The sequence below is a fragment of the Lampetra fluviatilis genome, chromosome 6 (assembly GCF_964198595.1).
Source record: "Lampetra fluviatilis chromosome 6, kcLamFluv1.1, whole genome shotgun sequence".
Classification (NCBI taxonomy): Eukaryota; Metazoa; Chordata; class Hyperoartia; order Petromyzontiformes; family Petromyzontidae; genus Lampetra; species Lampetra fluviatilis.
This window is the reverse complement of record NC_136280.1, coordinates 5,369,133-5,390,212: the sequence shown is the minus strand read 5'-3', so window position 1 is coordinate 5,390,212 and position 21,080 is coordinate 5,369,133. Positions and strand designations below refer to the sequence as shown.

The following is a 21,080-nucleotide window of genomic DNA, read 5'->3' as shown; positions in this document are numbered from 1 at the left end:
ATAAATTAGTTTTCAATCTGGATAATTCAAAAGTGGATAGCTCCAGTGGCTTCCTAATATCGTAAGGAAAAGCATTTACAAACAGTATGAACAGTGAGGCCATCTGCTAGTCAGTATGGAAATGACAAGATACGAATGACAATGGAATACGGTTGCTTGAGGTTCGCAGTGGTAATCGGAGAGTTATCGGTGACAACCAGCTCCGGCAGAAAATATAACAACGCAAAGTAATATCGTCCGATGGTAAGACTGAAATTACGAACGATTTCAGCACACAAGGTAAATATGCAAGGGTACGAGCCGGAGGTATCCAGGTGGACGCTTCAAGTCCGTCGGCCACTTAAAATGTGTATGCCGCCCACATCTAATTACATTAGTTCAGGCCACAAATGTTTCCGTCGAAATTATGCACGGGGGCATTGCTGGCAATGCGAAGTCTGAGTGTGAATGGGTTCCATGATGAAAATATCCATATCACTTCAAAGTCCGGCAAATCTCATTCACAGATGTAAAGCTCCCTCGCGTCTCGAAATTACCATTAGCTTAAACATGGATTCATATATGGCATTGTTTTTACAAATCAACTTGTAATCTCATATATGTCAAAGTTGATCACAGCAGTTATCTCAATTGGCAAAACAATTGTACAATTTCTAAAATACAATCACGTGTAGAAAAATATACGAGTAACAATAGAACACTAAATTACTACACGCACTTCCACTTAAACGGTTCATGAACATGTAAAACAACCATAGCGAAGCTCCATGTCTCATCCATTATATTAGAGTTTATCTTTGAGTCTTCTTGGTTCTTTCGGTAAAGTCACGTAGAAGGGAAATAAAAAAATAACATAAAAATAAAACATAATAAAATAATTCTCACGACGTTTCGGCCACAACGCAAGCAGCCGTCCTCAGGTGAAGAACAGGTCTGTCGGACAGACAGCGTCTGAATGAAACACCACCAGGCTTGGAGCGTATATTTAAGCTGGGTTGGAGGGGGACGCTGGGTTGGAGGGGGACGCTCTTCTCCCTCCAAAGCAGCTGAAATATACGCTCCAAGCCTGGTGGTGTTTCATTCAGACGCTCTCTTTCCGACAGACCTGTTCTTAACCTGAGGACGGCTGCTTGCGTTGTGGCCGAAACGTCGTGAGAATTATTTAATGTTTTATTTTATTATTATTTTATTATTTCCCTTCTACGTGACTTTACCGAAAGAACCAAGAAGATGAATCCCTGCAGTCACGAAAGCTTTATATAGAAATTTAGCTTTGAGGTTGACACTTTTTGTTACACCTGAACCATAGCTTCGATTTTTAAAATTCATTTAAATACAATCAGAAAAATATTGACCAGGATACCTCTTTCCAAATAATTATATGAACGTTAAATATGCTCACGACCACTTGATAAGATGTACCATTCCATGCATTTGTCTGATGGGTAAGGTGCGAAAACCTCAATGGACAATATATGCTCCAGTTGGCCTTAACATTTGACTGACCATGTCTGAGCCGTTATAACAGCATTTTAAATCGTACAACCTTCTTCAGGTTCTTAAACATATAGAGAACAGCAGAGGGCATTCACAAGTACGAACAATGAATGAGCTCCTTTCAGTATGATAACACGGTTATGTCAGCGTGAGAACATTGAACACATTACGATCGAAAGAGATGTTCACGCCTAGGGCAAGCCGTCCGCCATTTTCTGATGCCAGTCCCCTAAGAGCCTAATTGCACACACACACGTTAGTGCCATGACCGGCTTGCTTCAGCAAGGTCGCCGATATTTATATGCCAGTTGTCATGAAAACCTTCTAATTGGAGCGTTTGAAGTTTGCTGCACAAGGGTGGACAGAGTAACTTAAAAACCTTAAGATTAAATCACCAAATACTGTATAGATCTTGCTTGACTCTTTTGAATTATTAGCAAATTGATCTTGCTTTAGTTTTTTTTTCAAAGTACTCAATTAAGTCTTCCTTCATCATATTAAACACAAAGATAAATGCCGTCAGCTAACCACACGATATTTATTTCACAATCTAATTTAAAAGGACATTAGTTTGTATCGACTCACTCACAAGACAACCCTACAAGCCGCCATATAAATTTGTAATGTATCACCAGTCATCCAATGCGATCCATACATAACGACAATTAATGCAGACAACTTTTATTTAAATACACAGCTATATCGCAGTATTGAAATGGCATGATGTGTGAATTTATGAAAATCTGAATCCGACTCAGGCTTACTGTAAACACTGCCTATCCATAAATATATATTTGGACTCTCCTTTAAAATATGGAATTTGCCAGAATCTCAAGGTTATGAAATTACTTTCTACACGGTTTCCCAACTGAAACATGGAATAAAAACTTGTGACAACACACTGGAGCCGCTAGCCTGACACACCGCATACATTTGCAGGCAAGAAGCAGCTGAGTCTTGCGATGACTCATGATCTAGGATGCTTGACCAAGGCCATGCTTTTCCAAGCCTCACCTTAATCTAAAGTACAAATTGTTTGATAAAACGGATTACAGTAGTAAAATGATACTATATTATACCACGGACTATACACGTTTTCAAGTTCACAGACAGCTACTGTACATGCAATAACGACATCCTAGAGATCCATGGCTCATCCAGTCTTCTCGCTTATCCTACGCTTAAAACGTGCATTGATTTGCAAGCAAGAAGCAGCTCCGAGACTTGCCAATGACGCGCAATCTGGCATGCTAACCAAGAGCCACTTTTTTCCATATGTCGAAAGGGCTGTTACTCTTCTCTGCCGAGAAATGCCAGCCAATCATAATTCAATATGCTTTACTAAAGGGGGTGGGATTACTTGCAAAATGTGACTCGCGGGTTTTTTTTTTGTGTGCGCTCCCCCAAGACAAACACTCAACATTGTCAGGCTGAGCGGCAGCCACCATTATAACCCCCCCCCCCCCATCTGTATTCTGCTTGGGGAACAAAGATCACAACAGGATAACAGCTTGGGGTGGGCAGATATGTAAGCTGTAAAGAGCCACACACGTTGACATGCATGGCAGGGGCACACACCCGTTTCAGCAACTTTCACGCACACGCCAGGATTAAGTGTGACCGCGTAGAACGAGCTTTATGAAGTCTGCTAATTTAAGGAGTAAATAGTAGGCATGCCACGATTCCTCACTCACCTCAGCGATTACATTCAAGTGTCTATTATTTTTTGTTCGTTTCGCTCTTAACCATCTTTTGATCACGTTTCATATTTTTCCGTCTCCAATATTTTGTCCTTCGTTACCCCCCCCCTCCCCGAACGCGACGCGAGAGTATCATTTGCATACATTGCACAACTCAAATGCACGTATTGTGAGCTATAGAATCAATTTTAATCGCCTAATCAATACTACATTACTCGCCTGGCAAATAGAGGCGGCACGGTGAGAGTTGATCTGCTGCATCGCTAATGCTTTGCGTGCCACTGCCAATGGCGTGGGCCACACCTTGCAATGTGTGGGGCTTCTTCCTATTGGCGAATGGTTGCCAGTGATTATCTGTTAAGATTACAAATTGGATCCACATCGTTGTCGTCCTCACTTCATCACAGACGCAAGTTCTACTCCGCTTTAACTGCATCACATCTTCGCACTGGCTGCATGCTCAGCGCCGCAACCCACCGTTCATTGCGCTACTGTGTACCGAAATAAAAGAAACCCAACATATTCATCAATAACACCATGTGACCTTGTAAGAAAAATATAAATAATCGGGAACATTTCGGGCAATGGCCCTTTTTCATAGCACAAGAAGGGGGGGTGGGCAGTGCTCGAAACGTTGCCGATTTTACATTTTTATTTTAAGGCAGTGTTTATGACGAATGTGTTGATTGTTTTTTCTTGTCGTCAAATTGTGCTTGTGCATCGCTACTTCCAACGCAGAAATATCAAGCAATTTTTTAACAATCAGCATTATGTCACCTTAGTTGTGATGAAGGAAATGGGGAGGGGGGGGTAACAAACAAACCCCAAACTCAACAATCCCACAACTTATTCTTATTTCTTGTTCAAAAAAATTGTCGCGATGGCCTCTCTTAGCCACATCTCTAAGTGTCGGAGATGTCGGAGGTGTCGGTGACGGGGGGGGCATGCAGTGGTTGTGCCCTGAGGCGCTCGCTACCCCACGGGTTCTTCACCCGGAGGCGGTGGCGACCGGCTCCGGTCCCGACAGTTCGAGCAGCAGACGCGAGTACGTGCGGCGCTCTGCCTGCTGCGAGTGGCTCCCTTCCACGAGACGCCGGGCGCACGCCACCAGCCTCTCCCTCAGAGCCATGTCCGTCATTAGTCTCCGTGCCTGCACTTTGAACTCCTGCGGGATGGGATGCATGGGCTGTGTGTTAATTCAATCAGCAGTTTCAGTGTTCCGAGGCCCTGATCTAGTTGAAAGCGCAATCTAAAATACAGGCTTTTTTTTTGGTTAGATCGCGTAAATATGAATGTGTCGTTAAACCCGCCACCACCCGACACAGCCAATCGGTAAGGTTTGTCACTTAAACAGAATATGCCAATTCGTTACTAGAAAGTGTGTTGTAGAGCAAATCCACAGCATTTACCATCTGAGTACGACGTTTTGTCAGTAATTACAACTTCATTAGGCGACAGCCAGATTTGTGGAGATATCTTCCTGTTGTCATCACATCTACCCCTCTGTTTAAGGAACGAAACAGGAGGATTTATCCACAAATCTGGCTGTTGCCTGATGAAGCTAGCTGTAATTACTGGTGAAATGTTGTACTCAGATTGTAAATGTTGTGGCTTGGCTCTCCAACACACCGGTGTGCTATACTAGTGACGAATTGGCATATTTCGTTTATGTGACAAACCTTACTAATTGGCTGTGTCAGGTGGTGGCGGGTTTAACGGCACATTTATATTTACGCGATCTAACCCAAAAAAAAACAACCGTCTTATTGAAAACCAACCCTAGTCTACAGGCACCCTGAATGGCTGATGGAGAGCTGGCCATGGTAGAAAGGAGAACGATGTGTGTGTGATGTGGAGGGGGCATTGAAGGTGGAAGGGTGGATACATTAATTAATGTACGCGGCAAGGGGTTCGGACAGAGATAGCAACGACGATAAGATAGCATATTATGTTGCCGCTAATCCTACATAATGCACGGGCATAATAGGACTTTGAGACCCCCCCCCACCCTACCTCCTATGCATTCCACAAGTAGTGACTAATCCCATATCTGCATTTTCCATAAATATGCTAAATTACTCTGTTGATATGCAAATTCCTTTGTCAAGGCGCCCTTCCTCCTCTAACCCAGCTCAAATATACGCTGCCAAGCTTGGTGGTTTCATTCAGACGCTGTCTTTCCGATAGACCTGTTCTTCACCAGAGGACGGCTGCTTGCGTTGTGGCCGAAACGTCGTGAGAATTGTATTTTATTATGTTTTATTTTTATTATTTTATTATTTCCCTTCTACGTGACTTTACCGAAAGAACCAAGAAGAGCATATTATTTGTCTCAAGAAGAAATTCACACTTGGTAAAACAAAAACACATTTTTAAGTACCACTTATTTAGATGTAATATATATTAAAAACTGGACCCTGCTTAGCGTTACAAGGAAGAAAAAACAACAACCACTTAATAAGAGTTAATAATGTGTCACATTCCTTAATTACCTCCTATTAATTATAAAGTGTCAGTCGGTTTATGCAAAGAACTAATGATTTATTGGGTGCAATTTACACTGTAATTTTCCAAGTGAATTTCTTAACGAATTTTCAACGGCGCAGTTTTTATGTGCGTGCCGATTTATTCACTTTGCCTCCTCTGCTTGGCAAAGCGTGCCTGTGTGTAAATGTATGCATCTACAATTGTATATGCAGAAGCAGTCCTCTCATCTGCCAAACAAATTTGAGAGATGCTGTTGTGGATAAGCAGCACATTTGCGGATAAGGGAAGTTTTCTTGCTACTATCCACAAAAACACACCTCTTATCTGCAACTCACAATAATTGCAAATAGGATTAATTGGTCGCTCAATTCATTTGATATGCAATTAAGAAAGATAACAGCGGTGTCTATTATTCATTCGTGTTCCAATCTGTTGGCTGTGCCAGGATTAACGAACGTAACACTTGGGACAGGCGTGTTAACATGCTTCATTGACAATGGTGGGAATACTCGACATTGTTACTTTACAGCTGCAGTAGCGTGGGGAATAATGGAGGCGATTGCAAAAACGTGACATCCTAAATCATCGTCATCATCATTGTTAATCATCTTCATCATCGTCAACCATGTCCTTACTCTTGCACGCTGCCCAATTGTCTTAGAACAGGTGGGAGCACCCACACTCTATCCCACCACAAGCGACCTGGCGATCAACTGTCCTGTGCTGAACAGATTTACACTGCTGGGCGAACAGAGGCCTTTAAGAAACTTGCACCATCGTTTCAACCGCTGTGGTGGCGAGATCATGTTAACTACCTCACCTGGTATACAGGAGGGCGTGGGTTCGACCCCGACCTTGACGCCTGTATATTTGAGTTTGCATGCTCTCCCCGTGGTCGTGTGGATTTTTCTCCGTGTCCTCTGGTTTTCCCCTCCACATTTGGAATCAACATGCGTTTAGAGTATTTGGCTGCTATAAATTCCCACTTGATGAGCCACTTCGTTGAGCTATCATTTGTGGCCAGGTCGCTTCTGAAAAAGAGCTCCACAGCTCAGTGGGTGCCTTACCTGGTATAGTAGTTTAGTTCAGTTTGAACTGCCGCGCTGGGAAATGAAATTGGATCGCCACCTCTGGATTGGAAGTTTAGTGTGCCAACTGTTGCACCACGACGGCAGAATCCCCTGCAGAAATGTTTATGGATGTGACAAATATTGGAATGTCCTACCTGCTGTCCCGTGTTACTCTTTCTGCCCTCTTCCTCTTCTTATGCGTGCATAATCGTGGACAATAGGAAATGCGGCAATCCGCACACGATGTGCTGCCATCAAGAAGAAGAGGGCCGCGGAAAATATATTTTTGATGCACATGGGGTGTGAAAGCAAAGGCAGAAATTTGACAAATGCCAAATGAAATTGGACAAAACATTCTTTTAGGACAATGGTAGATAGGCAAGGGCGATAATGAGATAATTTCAAAGTGCGTTTTTAAAAAGAATAAAATTAAGGACAGCTCTATAAGCAATTCAACCGTATGCCAAGACTGTTCGAAAACTATGGGGAAAAGCACGGCTATTTAATTAACCATTTGATGAAAGCAACACTAATTTATCCAGGGTGCCAATTTTCCCGAACATAGCACGGTCGAAATTGAGACGTAACAAAACCGAGCGTGGCTATATTTACTTGAATTTTTAAAGTTTAACTCAAAGACACCAGGTGGCTTTATAGCACTAATCTGCACGTACCGCACAGTACCCAGGCACAATGCAGCAGTGGCATGCCTCCATTGAGTCTCTGTCTACAGACAACTCTCAGCAAAGGGGTTAACCTTGGTTGATTCAATCACTCCTCAAGAAATTATGCAGCCGGGAACCCACATTAGAAGCTGGTCAGAGCTTCCAGCCGAATGCATTTCTCCTGTCACAGTATTATTCCCGCACTCTTTGTATTTCAGTTCCATTTTTTATTTGTCAGTCTTGTCCTGTTTTGTTATGTTCAATCACTGGTCCACACGTGATTATATTGTCTGATAGCCAAGGCTATTAAGTCTACCTTTCAAACATTCCATACCTTATTTTTCCATCCTCGAAGGTGAAAAGGCGTGCAATTTAATTTACTCCTGCAGAGCATGTCGCACAAACAAGCAAATAGCCTCGCATACTATGCGTATCAACATAACATGAGCATATATTTGTTGTATGCATGTATGTTGAACTTCTTTCACACCATACGTAGCCAACCGTGCTTATTGGAGGTGCGGAAGGACAACAAACCAAACGCCAAAACGCAGTTCAAAAGAAATGCGTTTTCAAATTAGATTAAAAAGTGCATAGCTTCAGTGGCTTCCTCATATTGGAAGGAAGAGCGTTCCAGACGGCCGCAGAAGCGCATCTGAAGGTGAGCGATGCGGCAACCGACTTTGTTCGATGGCGTACGTGTAATAACTGAAACCCCACCCCCTCTACCCTCCCCTCTCCCCCGCAAAAACAATGTAAAGATTAATATGAATCTCATTTAGGGGGTTATTCCAAAATGTATACGCAACACAACCCATACACACCAAGATGATACCGGTTGGTGGCAACCATTTCGTATGATATTCTTAGGTTTTTTCAGTAAAGTCACGTAGGTAAAAAAACATTAAAATTAATTAAAGTAAAAGAAAATAAAAATCACGACGTTTCAGAGGCAACACAAGCTTCCGTCTTCAGGTGGAACCGATACAGCTGTCGTGGCTGTGACGGTTCCACCTGAAGACGGAAGCTTGTGTTGCCTCCGAAACGTCGTGATTTTTATTTTATTTTACTTTAATTAATTTTAATGTTTTTTTACCTACGTGACTTTACCGAAAAAAACCTAAGAATATGAAACCTTGCAGTCACGAAAGCTTCAAATCTAGAATTTGGTATGATAATTTTATGGAGGGGGTGGGTTTGTTAAATAACTGTTGAACCTTTAGACCAGGTCTTTGTTTTTTATGTTGTGAGATTGCTTCGAACTTGTTTTGTGACCTGCAGTGCCTTGAGTACCCAGTACATACATGAGTGCTTCCTAAATGCGATGTATTATTTTTAGACAAAATGTTCCACAGAATGTCAAATAGTTTGAAACATTCTAACAACAAAAACAATTAAAAACCACCGTTCAAGGACACAGCAACCATAACATATTTATCACGAAGCGTTGTGCGTTTTTATTTACGTGCGTGTTAATTAGTTACGCCATCAACAATAATTTACCATTGCTCAAAAAAAAGGTTTCACGAAGAGAGAGAGAGAGTGGGGGGGGGACCGGCATAGCTGAAATCGGTAAAACACAAAACGCTCGGTGCGTGCCATGTTTTTTTGTTCAGAATGGCGCCGATGCATTCGAGCATGGCCCCCGAAAGCCGTCAAAGGTGATCAATCATGTTGGCAGAAGCCGCCGAGCATGGCGCCAGGGTCGAAGGTCAGCGGGAAACTTTTTAAGCATTTTACAGCTGAGAAGCCGCACGACAGAATGAGCGCTGAACAATCGCCTTCTATTGATCCGTCACCGAGCAAATGCCACAGCTCTATCTGGCCCTCTTACTTTCTGAACGCGCTTGCAGGCTCCGCCGAGTCAGTCACCCACATTACAAACATGTCCACCCTGACCCGGGCAAAGTGCTATGATCATTTACCACGCCATTACACGGTCACTCAAATGCCTCCCAGAATGCCGCCTAATGAAGGGAGAGGGAGACCAGCTGTTTGGCCTCGGAAAACAATCTTGAGTTTTGTGCCAACCTCGCATCCTGTTGACGTTGCCAACCAGCCAGCCAGTTGCCTTGCCTGCTTTATAGATGAATAAACAGTGACACAATTCATCAAGTGATTCACATAGCGTGTTATTGAGCATTAGGGATGGAATGTACGTGGGGGGGGGGGGGGGTGGCGCTGGGAGCAGGAATGACAGCAAGCAAAGTGCGCCCCGAACAATTTCTCACAACGTCCCCTTGCGAAAATCCATCCAAGGGGGGTAGAGAAAGGGTCATGCCACTATATTCAGCACCTTCATCCCCCCAGCTGACGTCTTCATCATCATCATCCATCACTGAATTCAATGCACTAAAGCTCATGAATGACTGAGCTGGCTTCTTTACAATTTTCCTTATCTCAACTCGGCCTCAGAAATACGGTTTCGAATATAATGGAGTACACAAGCCCACGTGAAGACGTTTTAACGATAACGACGACGATGACGACATCACCGTGATGAAATCATTATCGTCATATCAAGCATGTTTATTTACCTGTCGTGCTTGTACATTCAGCTTTGTAATGGGTTTGCTTGATTAATTTTACCACTGTTTTCCATAACCATTCTTTACACCATCCTGTTCCGTCTCTCCTGCTCTGCCCTCCATTACAACCTCCCATCAATCCCTTCGCGACAGGAATAGAGCCTTCTCCTCTGCCGTAAAGATATCTGCCCCCTCATTCAATTAATCGCTTTCCTTAATTGAACAATAATTTAGTACATTTGGTATTCGTGACAAGTCCATCTCACAAAATGCGCTGTTTCACAGACGAGTAGAGCCATTTCACCTTGTCAAAATACACTTCGGTATCTCGATTACAGAGAAGGCCCCAGAGTGCTTTTTCAAATTCAGTTGCGTCTAATTTTCGCTCCTCAACAATGGCACGCAAAATTTACAATTTTGCAAATGAAGACGTGACAGATTATTAAAATGCCCACTTGCTAAATTACTCTCACCAATTAACAGATAACTGCCGACTTCTTGCAAAGTGTCCGAGTGGCCAAAAGGTTTAACGTTGTGCTGCAGTGCCCATGGGCTAATCACGTGCACACGCGACAGCTTGAGTGCAAGTGTGCTGCGGATTATTACGTCGCAGTGTTGTGAGAGATGGCAATGGCTTGCGGAGTCCTTCATCCAGCGGCGTGGACTGATGAAACCGCGACTCCTACCACGCAAGGTTGTGTCGCGTGTCTGTAATTCAGCACCTGATGAGTTAATGAGTTAATGATGACGTCACCCTGCTGCTGCCCTATATAAGAACGGGCGACACAGCAGAGCCTCACCATTCTGGCGAATTGCCCGATGATGCTGGATGCAATTACCAGCGAAACGTCGTTCAACTCAAATTGTAAATGTTGTGGTTTCACGCTTCAACACACCGGTGGGCTAAAGCAGTGAACTATTTGTCTTTTGTCAACGTGACACTTTTTTACTGATTGGCCGTGTCGGGTGGTGGAGGGTTACGACACATTTATAAATAACGCGATCTAAACCCAAAAACGTTGATTATGAACTGTGGAGGGAGCGGGGATTGGTGGTTCACCGCACAAATGTTGCAAGACTCCCTTCAATTGGGTGTCGAGGTGGCCATACCCTAGCTTTCCAGGGAGATGGCAGCACAGCGAGTGCTTCATCTCCATCTGCTTCCATCTTTTCTAAATAATAATTTACATTTACGAAGCTTATTTCACCCAGAGGTCAAAAGTAGCTGCACAGCAAGTAAGTAAATAACAACACAATTCTAAAACCTAACATAAGCACGCAGGCTCACGATTTAACCACCCTCCCTAAAAACACGTAACAAAATTAACAAGGATAAAAAGCTTTTAAGGAAAAAAAAATGTCTTAAGGCGGGATTTAAATAAACCGAGGGACTCAGCAGATCTAATATCGGACGGAGAGTGAATTCCACAGCTCGGGGGCCACACGGGAAAAGGCCCCCTGGGGTCACCGATTGGATGATGCTGCCACCGCCCCCCTTCTCGCGTGCGGCTTCTCTCCGGCTACTGCAGCATTCCTCTGACATCTAGAAAAACCGCTCATGAATTGGCCGATATGATCCGAGTATGTGGAGGACCACAAAGCATGAGCAGTTGTTGGTGTCGGCTCACAGAGTGGCTGCCCCTCTGTGGTTCCTCGCACCTCCTGAGTCGTACTCTCTCTCTCTCCTGAGTGCAAGCGAATATTGGCGCATTACAAAGTCAAAATTGTGAAATTAGTATTACGACGGTGAATATTTTCGTAAGAAATTATGGTTACATTTCGATTTAAAGCTTTCGTGACTGCAGGGATTCATCTTCTTGGTTCTTTCGGTAAAGTCACGTAGAAAAGAAGTAATAAAATAATAAAAATAAAACATAACAAAATAATTCTCACGACGTTTCGGCCACAACGCAAGCAGCCGTCTTCAGGTGGAGAACAGGTCTATCACGTAGACAGAGTCTGAATGATTATTATGTTTAATTTTTATTATTTTATTACTTCCCTTCTACGTGACTTTACCGAAAGAACCAAGAAGATAAATTATGGTTAATTCTATTCTATTATATAACGGCCCTTTGCGAATCCACTTCTGGGAGAAGCCCTCCCTCCCTGCACTGTGTTGATTACGGGGTTTGTTTAAACGTACTTCACCAAAGTGGTTGACGTGGGTTGGTGACGTGGGTTGGTGACAGAGGATCCCACGGCTGGTTCAGATATTACTCATCGCTGACGTAAATAATAATGATAACCAAGCTTAGCATCAGGTTTCTGGGTTCAGGTCATAGGGTTCATCGCAAAGTGCGCTTACCCCTACATCACCGCTCCCCAGGCAAAGAGGATTATTGTAATAAAAACAGTGATGATACCGAGACGGGGGTGAGAAGTGTCCGTGCCGACACTCGTTTTCTTGCGACTACAAGCAAGAAAGCAAGGCAGCGTAATAAAAAATCCCTCCTGGAAAAGTCTAGATTCTTGTTCACAAGTTGTTTATGTAGCTTTAAAACGTTTTGCTGCAGTGTGCAGGAAGAACTAAACACTGTTAGGAATGGATTCGACGACATGCAGGTGCATTGTATTTTAAAACCTCACACAGATACTATACATCAGCGAATAATAACAGCAACACTTTCTATGTAGAAATTCCTAATTAGAGTTCATTGAGAATTTACACACATATATCTCACGAATACTGCTATTGCTCTTTCAAACTAGCAAAGCTGAGCTTATAATTACTCGGAATTGCAATGTGTGAGCGACGATCGAGAAGACGTGTTGCGGAGGAAAAAAGATTACAGATTAAAAAGAAATCTTCTGAAACCGTCGTTCCTGCAAGGTCACAACAATGGTACTCCAACACGACAATCAATAACGTAATGCCTGAAAGAGGAATCTCTCTACACGGTCCATCTCTGATTCTAGACCATGGGTAATCCTGTAAGTCAGTGCAATGGACAACATTAAATATGCCTTTTGAAAGGAAATCGTTAGAATTTTAACAAACAATAAAAGAGGACTGACTATGGTACTTACAAAAATGAGGCAATCTAAATGTATTGTTTTTTTTCTCGTGAACATTTTACACGTTTAACTACTGCATTACGGATTCATCACGGTGTTTTTTTTTCCTTCGTCAAATGTGAAAATTATATAAACGGTAATGAAATAATAAAACATAAATCAGATGCATAATAATTCCAATTTAATTGAAACATCTAAAATTACTACTGCACGTCTCTAAAAATCTGTATCTCACTATGCTAAGTATGATAATTAATGATGCGGGTGCTAACGTAAAGACAAACAATTATTTTGAGAGGCAGTGCCATAGATTTTTTTCATTAAAATACAGACGGCACAATTCACAAGCATTAGACAGCATGATCACACACATAGCGGCGGGCACCTGCATACTTCATACTTTTGTTAAGTGACAGGGACGAGTACGATGCAATGTCCATTTGAAATTGGCGTCTGTCAGCCACCGCCTGTCAAAGCTTTTGTTATGTAGACACACACACACAAACTGCTGGTCAGGCACCTTAACAAATGAACATTGACCCAGGTGCAGATTAAAGTAATCTTTTTTCCCTCGCCCTGTGCAGCTGAATTTACTGCACTGTTCAAAACAGAGTGAATTGGCGGAGCGCATGACTGGAACGCCACCTGGCCTCGTATCTGTGACTAAAGCTCTCGATTGCACTAGATTAAGACCAAGCGCTGCTGAAAACTAACGCTAACCCACAGCTAATCTTCTTTTCAAAGGACGAATCCTTTGACTTTGCCTACCATGGCGGCGGGGGGGGGCATGTGGCAGGGAGCCATTTTGCAGCATCTGTTGCTTTAGGACCGTGGGAAGAGTTTTAACTTTCCAATATTCAACTTTCTCCACTCAATCTAATCTCAAACATGCCTCGTAGTGGTCTGTCTCATCCCATATATGAGAACTCACAGACAAAATTGACTAGTGCTGAATTGTTTTATCTCCTCGCAAAATAAAAAAAATGCAATGTAAGCATTTTGCTCGAAAGACTGAACAATTCCGCACAAATGAAAAGAACACAATAAAGCTAATGGAGTGAAGCGACCCAGATGAAATATTTTACGTCATGTGCGATGAATGCGTAATGGTAATGCGTTCATCAGCAGCCAGGCTCTATCCGCTGCTGTGTCAAGGCCTTTCCAAGTCATCGGCATTCCCCAAAGTCCCGTGACACCTCTAATACATTTCGCTCACACGCATCAGCTTGTCCCATCATCCCTCCATTCTCTCGGTAGCCTTCCTCTTGGGTGCGATCTCTCCTTTGGCTGCCATTCATTCACCAGCCTCGACCGTTGGCCTTCCCCCCCTTCTAGCGATGTATCCCTGCACAGGCCTGCTTACTTTATTAACAGCCAATATTATGTCTTTAAATTATATTTGTTTTCTGATCCATCTGTTCCTCTTTTTTGTCTCAGTGTTATTCCAAGAATGTACCTGTCGATGTTTCTTTTGAGTACGTTTCATCTGTTGATCATTTTTGTCGGTTTCAAAAAAAATAGTGTTCCCATGTCACAGCTGGTGAGAGGCACTGAAATAAAAACCTCCTTCTTGAGGCATGTTCGTATGTTAAGGCAAATTGGTACGTTGTATTGGCATTTTTATTTTACAAAAGCACAGGAACCTGCTCTCACTTGCCTCATTAATTAATCATGTTGGTTCCATTCCCCCTGCAATAACTGTCCAAGGTATACATACTCTTGATTTCTTTTCCAGGATTGCTCTTTGAATATCAATTTCAAGGACCTTATTAGAACACACTGAACTCAAAGCCACATTCAGGTTTGCACGACACAAGTCCATTTCTTGAGAAAGGCACGATTAGAAATAAAATACAAGACTGAGACAATACGAGGCTTAAAGACGGAAAAACAAAGAACCGGCAAGGCATGACGTATGCAGGCTTCTTTGTTTTTTTAATAATGCGATACAGATCGATATGACGCGTGAGAACCAGCGATGTGGCCATAGGGGAGAAGTTGTGATGATTGGAGCCGAGGGCACTTGGTGGTGTTTGCATGAGAATCAACCAGACAATCTCAATAACCTCAACCAATTCCCTTCAGCTAAAACGTCGCAGCACAGCAATAGGAGGCCCATCTTTCTGGCGAATACTATAGTGACAATATAGCCAGGAACTAAGGCACTTCATTATTTAAAAACAAAAATGGGAAATACACTTAAGAATTGTAAGTGCACAATTGAACCTTGGTGCAACACCCACAGACTGCCTCCCAGAGACAATATAAAATAACATCAGGTGCAGTCGGAGTGTGTGCTCCATCGTCATAATCATCGCCGGTCCTTATCAATCCACTGCTGGACGAAAGCATTCCCAAGCCGTCGCCGTCTCTCGTGTTTTTAACGCTTTAACAATCCGTCTAGCCCAGTGGTTCTTAACCCTGGGGTGCACGCATCCCCCGGGGGTACTCGATGCCCTTTTTGGGGGTGCGAGATGTGGCCAGATTTTTTTTTGAAGGTAAATCATCGAAATACAAATTAAGCACGTAAGTACAACTCCTCTGTTTCATCAAACCTATGTGTTTATTAACATTATACATTTTAACCATTGTGAATCAAAGGGGTGCAAGGCTGCAGTAAAGGTTAATAACCACTGGTCTAGTGCCTGCGCGGCAGCGGATTTCATTGCTCCATCTCTGCAGCGGACACGCCCCCTCGTTTGGTTTGCCATTTGCTTCGTTACCCTCTGCCACCGGCGGCCATCTTGTCTTACAGTGACAAGGGCTCCTGCCCATCAATGCAAAATCCTTTGCTTACACTGAACTCTTGCTAGTCCGGCAAGGATGTAAAACAGTGTAACGCGGTCACTACTCCCTCGCCTACCCCGAACCTTCATCGGGGATCTAATAAATGCATAGAATGTTAATTGAACTAACCAAGAATGACACCAATGTTGAACTTCATTCGCGCCGTATGTAGCCAACTGCGCCAATCAGAGATGCTGGGGAAGGACAACAAACTAAACACAAAAAGCAGTTCGATTATTTTTTTTTTTAATCTAGTTTTAAAAGTGCATAGCTCCAGTGGCTTCCTAATGTCAGAAGAGCGTTCCAGATGGTCGCAGAAGCGCAACTGAAAGCGCACGATGCAGTGACCTTATTTGTTCGATGGCTAGCCAAAAGACGCTGCTGCGAGGATGGCCGGAGTTCGCGTGATGATTTCGTGGTTCATTTGTGGCAAGCACTTTGTATGCAATGAGTGCTGTAAAAATGTTTACGCTCAGTGGCACCGTCTCTGCTTTTTACCTGCGCTGTGGTGTAAAGCAGTCCGGTCTCCTCATGCGTGATGAGGGCGGCATTTCCGGGAATGTCTCTTGCGATGACCGGCAGGCCTAGCTGCATAGCCTGTGCGCAAGTGTGCAAACGTGTGGAGATGAGAACGTCGTAAAGTTTACAATGCATGAGATCACATTCATGTTCCTATCACCATACACAAATGCCGCTCAAAGTAAAAATGTTGACATTAAAATATAAACGTGTATTTTATGATGAATTCTACATTTTCCATTTTCGAAGTCGAGTTGAACGTGTGTGGCTTTTGTGTATGCATGCACGGACTTCATAGGGACACATTCTCCTATCTGTACTCACATTAAGTATCACTCCTATCATGCACAGATCACGCAACATAACTACATTGCGCGAGTAGGAATGAGCGGTTGCAACGGCTGCCTCGGCGTAGCATCACACAAAGCGGGATGCTGCTGGATGCTTCTGGATGCTACCCATGTGCCTCAGTCTTTGTTCAGCCTGCAGACGCATCTCACGTCTTATTGTGGACTGTGCTTTATAACGCCATTTTTCCATAACGCGGTGTTCTTCAGGAATGCAACTACCGAGTTATAGGAGAATAGACTATCTACAATTTTTTCAAGGATAGAAGCAATGGCATGGCAAATTGATCCTTTTATCCGCATTTAACTGTGGATAAGAGGTGCACCTAGGGGTGAGAGTCACGGATGAGAGGAGTCGTTTGGCTTAATTCATCCTTTTAATCTGCGTATTCCGTGACGGGAAATGGTCACTGGAGGTGCACGTATTTGCGGATACCCATAAAGCTAGGGAAAATTCACCCTATTATCCACATTTATCTGCGCATGAACACATAGTTAATGGAAGTTACTTGCGTGGATAAACGTGCATATTACAGAATCCAGCCATAACACTGCCTCACATCAACGGCAGATAAGAGTTTCATTGCATGTCAGAATATTGTTGAGCCGTTATTTCAGAAATAAAAACATGAATAGTCACGACGGAGGTTTTTTTAAATCCATAAAACCATCAGTGCCTTAAATTGAATTTATTATAATAATAAATATCCCGCTAGACATTATCATAATATGGCACATCTCTCCCATACAATTATATTTTACATAATAGTCTAAGGCTTGACCCTGTGATTGAGAGCAACGCTTTTTCAACATTACCCAGTCTATGCCTTATCTCTGCTTGTATATAATGTCGAATCGGATAGAGCTGGGTCACTTGCTTCAGATGATCCGGAAATAGTTATAGGAGAATAGACTATCTACAATTTTTTCAAGGATAGAAGCAATGGCATGGCAAATTGATCCTTTTATCCGCATTTAACTGTGGATAAGAGGTGCACCTAGGGGTGAGAGTCACGGATGAGAGGAGTCGTTTGGCTTAATTCATCCTTTTAATCTGCGTATTCCGTGACGGGAAATGGTCACTGGAGGTGCACGTATTTGCGGATACCCATAAAGCTAGGGAAAATTCACCCTATTATCCACATTTATCTGCGCATGAACACATAGTTAATGGAAGTTACTTGCGTGGATAAACGTGCATATTACAGAATCCAGCCATAACACTGCCTCACATCAACGGCAGATAAGAGTTTCATTGCATGTCAGAATATTGTTGAGCCGTTATTTCAGAAATAAAAACATGAATAGTCACGACGGAGGTTTTTTTAAATCCATAAAACCATCAGTGCCTTAAATTGAATTTATTATAATAATAAATATCCCGCTAGACATTATCATAATATGGCACATCTCTCCCATACAATTATATTTTACATAATAGTCTAAGGCTTGACCCTGTGATTGAGAGCAACGCTTTTTCAACATTACCCAGTCTATGCCTTATCTCTGCTTGTATATAATGTCGAATCGGATAGAGCTGGGTCACTTGCTTCAGATGATCCGGAATGCGGTTTCCTGGGGCTAATCCCCATGGCGTGAGCCCCCAGGAAACAATTCAGCAAAAGCCCAGAGGCTGAAGCCAAAAAATTCCACAGGGGTACTGATGGCATGACTCGTCGGCTCGCGGAGGCTGGGTGGCTTTCAATGAAATATAACCCTCGGTTTTTTGGCACAGGAGGATATAAAAAACGAGAGAACTGCTGAGAGGCGAAGAAATGCCCCAAATTAACTTACAGAGAAAACTAGACGGTGATTGTTCTGACACTTGTACATTTCAATGCAATGCAATCGTGTTTGTATACGCAACAGCTCTCGTTAGGTGGACAAATTCAAATTTTGGAAAATAAAAAACAAAATCAGCAGCTATCAATGTGTTTTATATTTTTGGAGGTGGGGGGGGGGGGGAGAAAGATGAATTTTGAGTCATTTCAAATCAGTAGGTTGTTGTGAAAATTTGGAACCCTGGTGTTGTCTGTAAATGCAGGATATATTTCAATGTTGGTGTAAATAATGCAATACAAATATAGTGGGACAGCACAATAAACCATAAAAACACACAAACACTGAAGATTTAAGGTTGCTGCAAATTTTTTTGTCTCTGCACCAGTCAACAAAAATTGTATATTCATTGAAAGCACTGGGATTCACTTTTTCCCCTTCAAATAATGCTACTTTATATATTGTGTAAGATAAACAAACACAACATTTTTGCATGATTTTGTATATGTAGAAAAATAGTGCCAAAGTATATATTTTTTTTAATCAAAAATAAAAGGCTAAATATTGTACCATAAATAACTGAATTGCTTTCAGTTTACTGTTCTGTATAATGTACATGGACAACACAATGTGATCTTAATTTACAGAGCATCTAAAATGCAACGTCTCAAGATACTGTACAGGATAAGGATACGCGGGCTGTGGAACAAGGTGAATGAAAATATAGATCAGGGGGATGTGTGACAAAGATGAAGAGAGGGCTACAGTGCTGTAAGAACGCAATTGGGTGGCAATCAATCATACGCGAAGGAGAAAATATAAGTCCTGAGTTCGGCCTTAAACAGTGGAAGTGTCGAGAGTGAAAAATACATAAACGGGTTTCAGAAATCTTGGAGGAAAAACGGCAACTTTCCACGGAGCGAAGGTTAATTGCTAGTGTCAACAAGAGGCCTTAGTTACTGGAAGGGACGGCAGCGGGAGGAGAGTAAGGAGACACGGGAGGAGAGAGGTGGGCAGGAGCTTGACCACGTGGGATTTTAAACATCGAGGATGATCCTCCGAATGGCTATTGTAGTGAACTGGAGGGATCTCATATAGTCTCGCAGCCGCGCTCTGGATCATCTAAGGTTGGATTTGGGAACTCATCGATGAGAGGGAGAGTTACAAGAGTTAAAGGTGATATGCAACAAAGGCATGGATAGGAGTATCAGCAGCAGATGAAGTCTGGAAGTGTTAAGTGTAGGAGATATCGCAGAGATGTGTAGAAGAGGGCCCAGAAATTGAGAAACTTAACCAAAATCGATGCCTTACTTAACAAAGTGATTATAGAGAATACGTTTTTTTCTCCATTGGAGTGGAAATTCAGTTGATGGAGCAGTCAAAGGAACTGCAGTCAAAAACAAAATCAAGATGGGCACATGGCCTGAACAGTGAATCGGGGTCAGGGGAAATGGTAGGGTATGTGCAGTTTGGTGTCATCTACATAAGAGTGGTAGAGGCAACTTTAAATTTGTATAATAACACTATGTAACACAATTTTTGTTCCTGGGTAGTGTTATTTCGTAATTGCTTATGCCTAAAAAGAATAGAAAATGGCTATTATTTCCCACAAACTTTGCTTTTGTTACCAGTACAGTGATATTTTGAAATGTACCTATTTTCAATGACAAAATGGGCGAATTTGTGTCTTTTCGTTCACATAAAGTCAGAAAACAACATATGAATCAAAATTAACATGTATTTATACTAAAGGAAATAACACTTACTACCCAGGAACAATTTTGTTTTTGTTACACAGTGTCATTATAATGTCATAATAATGCCATGATAGTGTCATTTCCAAGGCTAATAATGTGCATTTATAGGGCACTTAAATATCCGAGAAATTAAAAGCAGTTTACATCATGTCATCGGTTTTTCACAATTAAGTAAATTGCGAGTATTTTTTTCTCGTCCAAATTTGGACCATGACGCTGGCACACGCGTGGCTTACTCTTGTTCGAGGTAACATCACGGGATCCTGAACGTTCACTGTGAAGCAGGGGACGCGCATCGTGAATACACCGGCAGAGTATTAACCAGGGTGGCAGCTTGCCATCGAACCGCGAACCTCCGTCTCGAGCGGCGAGCCGCCGCGGTTACCGCTCGGCAACGTCTCCTCCTCGATCCGGGAAAGCCTCACCGATAATCAAGAATCTCTCTCGGAAGGGTTCCTGCCCCTTTGCACGGTTCTCAGTGAGTGTTCTGTGGGTGAGAGGATACCGGAGTGGCTCGAGGGTAGATACAACTCTAACCTAGGCATGGACGGCTTCACGAACAAATTTGTCCCCCATGCTATCTGCAGAACCATCTCCACAGCTCAGCGGGTTTGAGAGTCTCACAAATCGGCGTGCTCTACCACCGTTGCCTCCGAAGCGACAGATTACGAGAAGATTACGAGCGAGTGCCACCGTGCCCGGCTGTGATTCTTGCCAAGTGTAAGGAGATGGACGGAGTAAGGGGTTCTTGCGTACGCACCCTTAAAGGGCGAAAGCCACAAGGTAGCGGCGTCAGAAAAGAGGATAATCTCTGAATGGAGTCATAGGAGGGGCGTGCGATGACAGGTAAGGATGGAAGGAGGAGAGGAGTGCGCCAGATATATACACAGACACAAGCATGCAAGCGTTCAAGGAGGGACGGTGTT

General features: G+C 42.9%; 1 protein-coding gene across 1 annotated transcript in view; it reads right to left on the bottom strand.

Annotated features, from left to right (window-relative positions):
* Positions 1-1,484: 1,484 nt before the first annotated feature.
* Positions 1,485-21,080, bottom strand: part of GLT1D1 (glycosyltransferase 1 domain containing 1) — a 66,009-nt gene continuing 46,413 nt past the window's right edge. Inside the window, exons 11-12 of the mRNA XM_078857577.1 lie at positions 16,251-16,349; positions 1,485-4,362 (exon numbers count right to left, since the gene is read on the bottom strand). Coding sequence (XP_078713703.1) covers positions 4,186-4,362; positions 16,251-16,349 — 276 coding nt within the window. The 3' untranslated portion in view covers positions 1,485-4,185. The remainder of the gene's footprint in view (positions 4,363-16,250; positions 16,350-21,080) is intronic.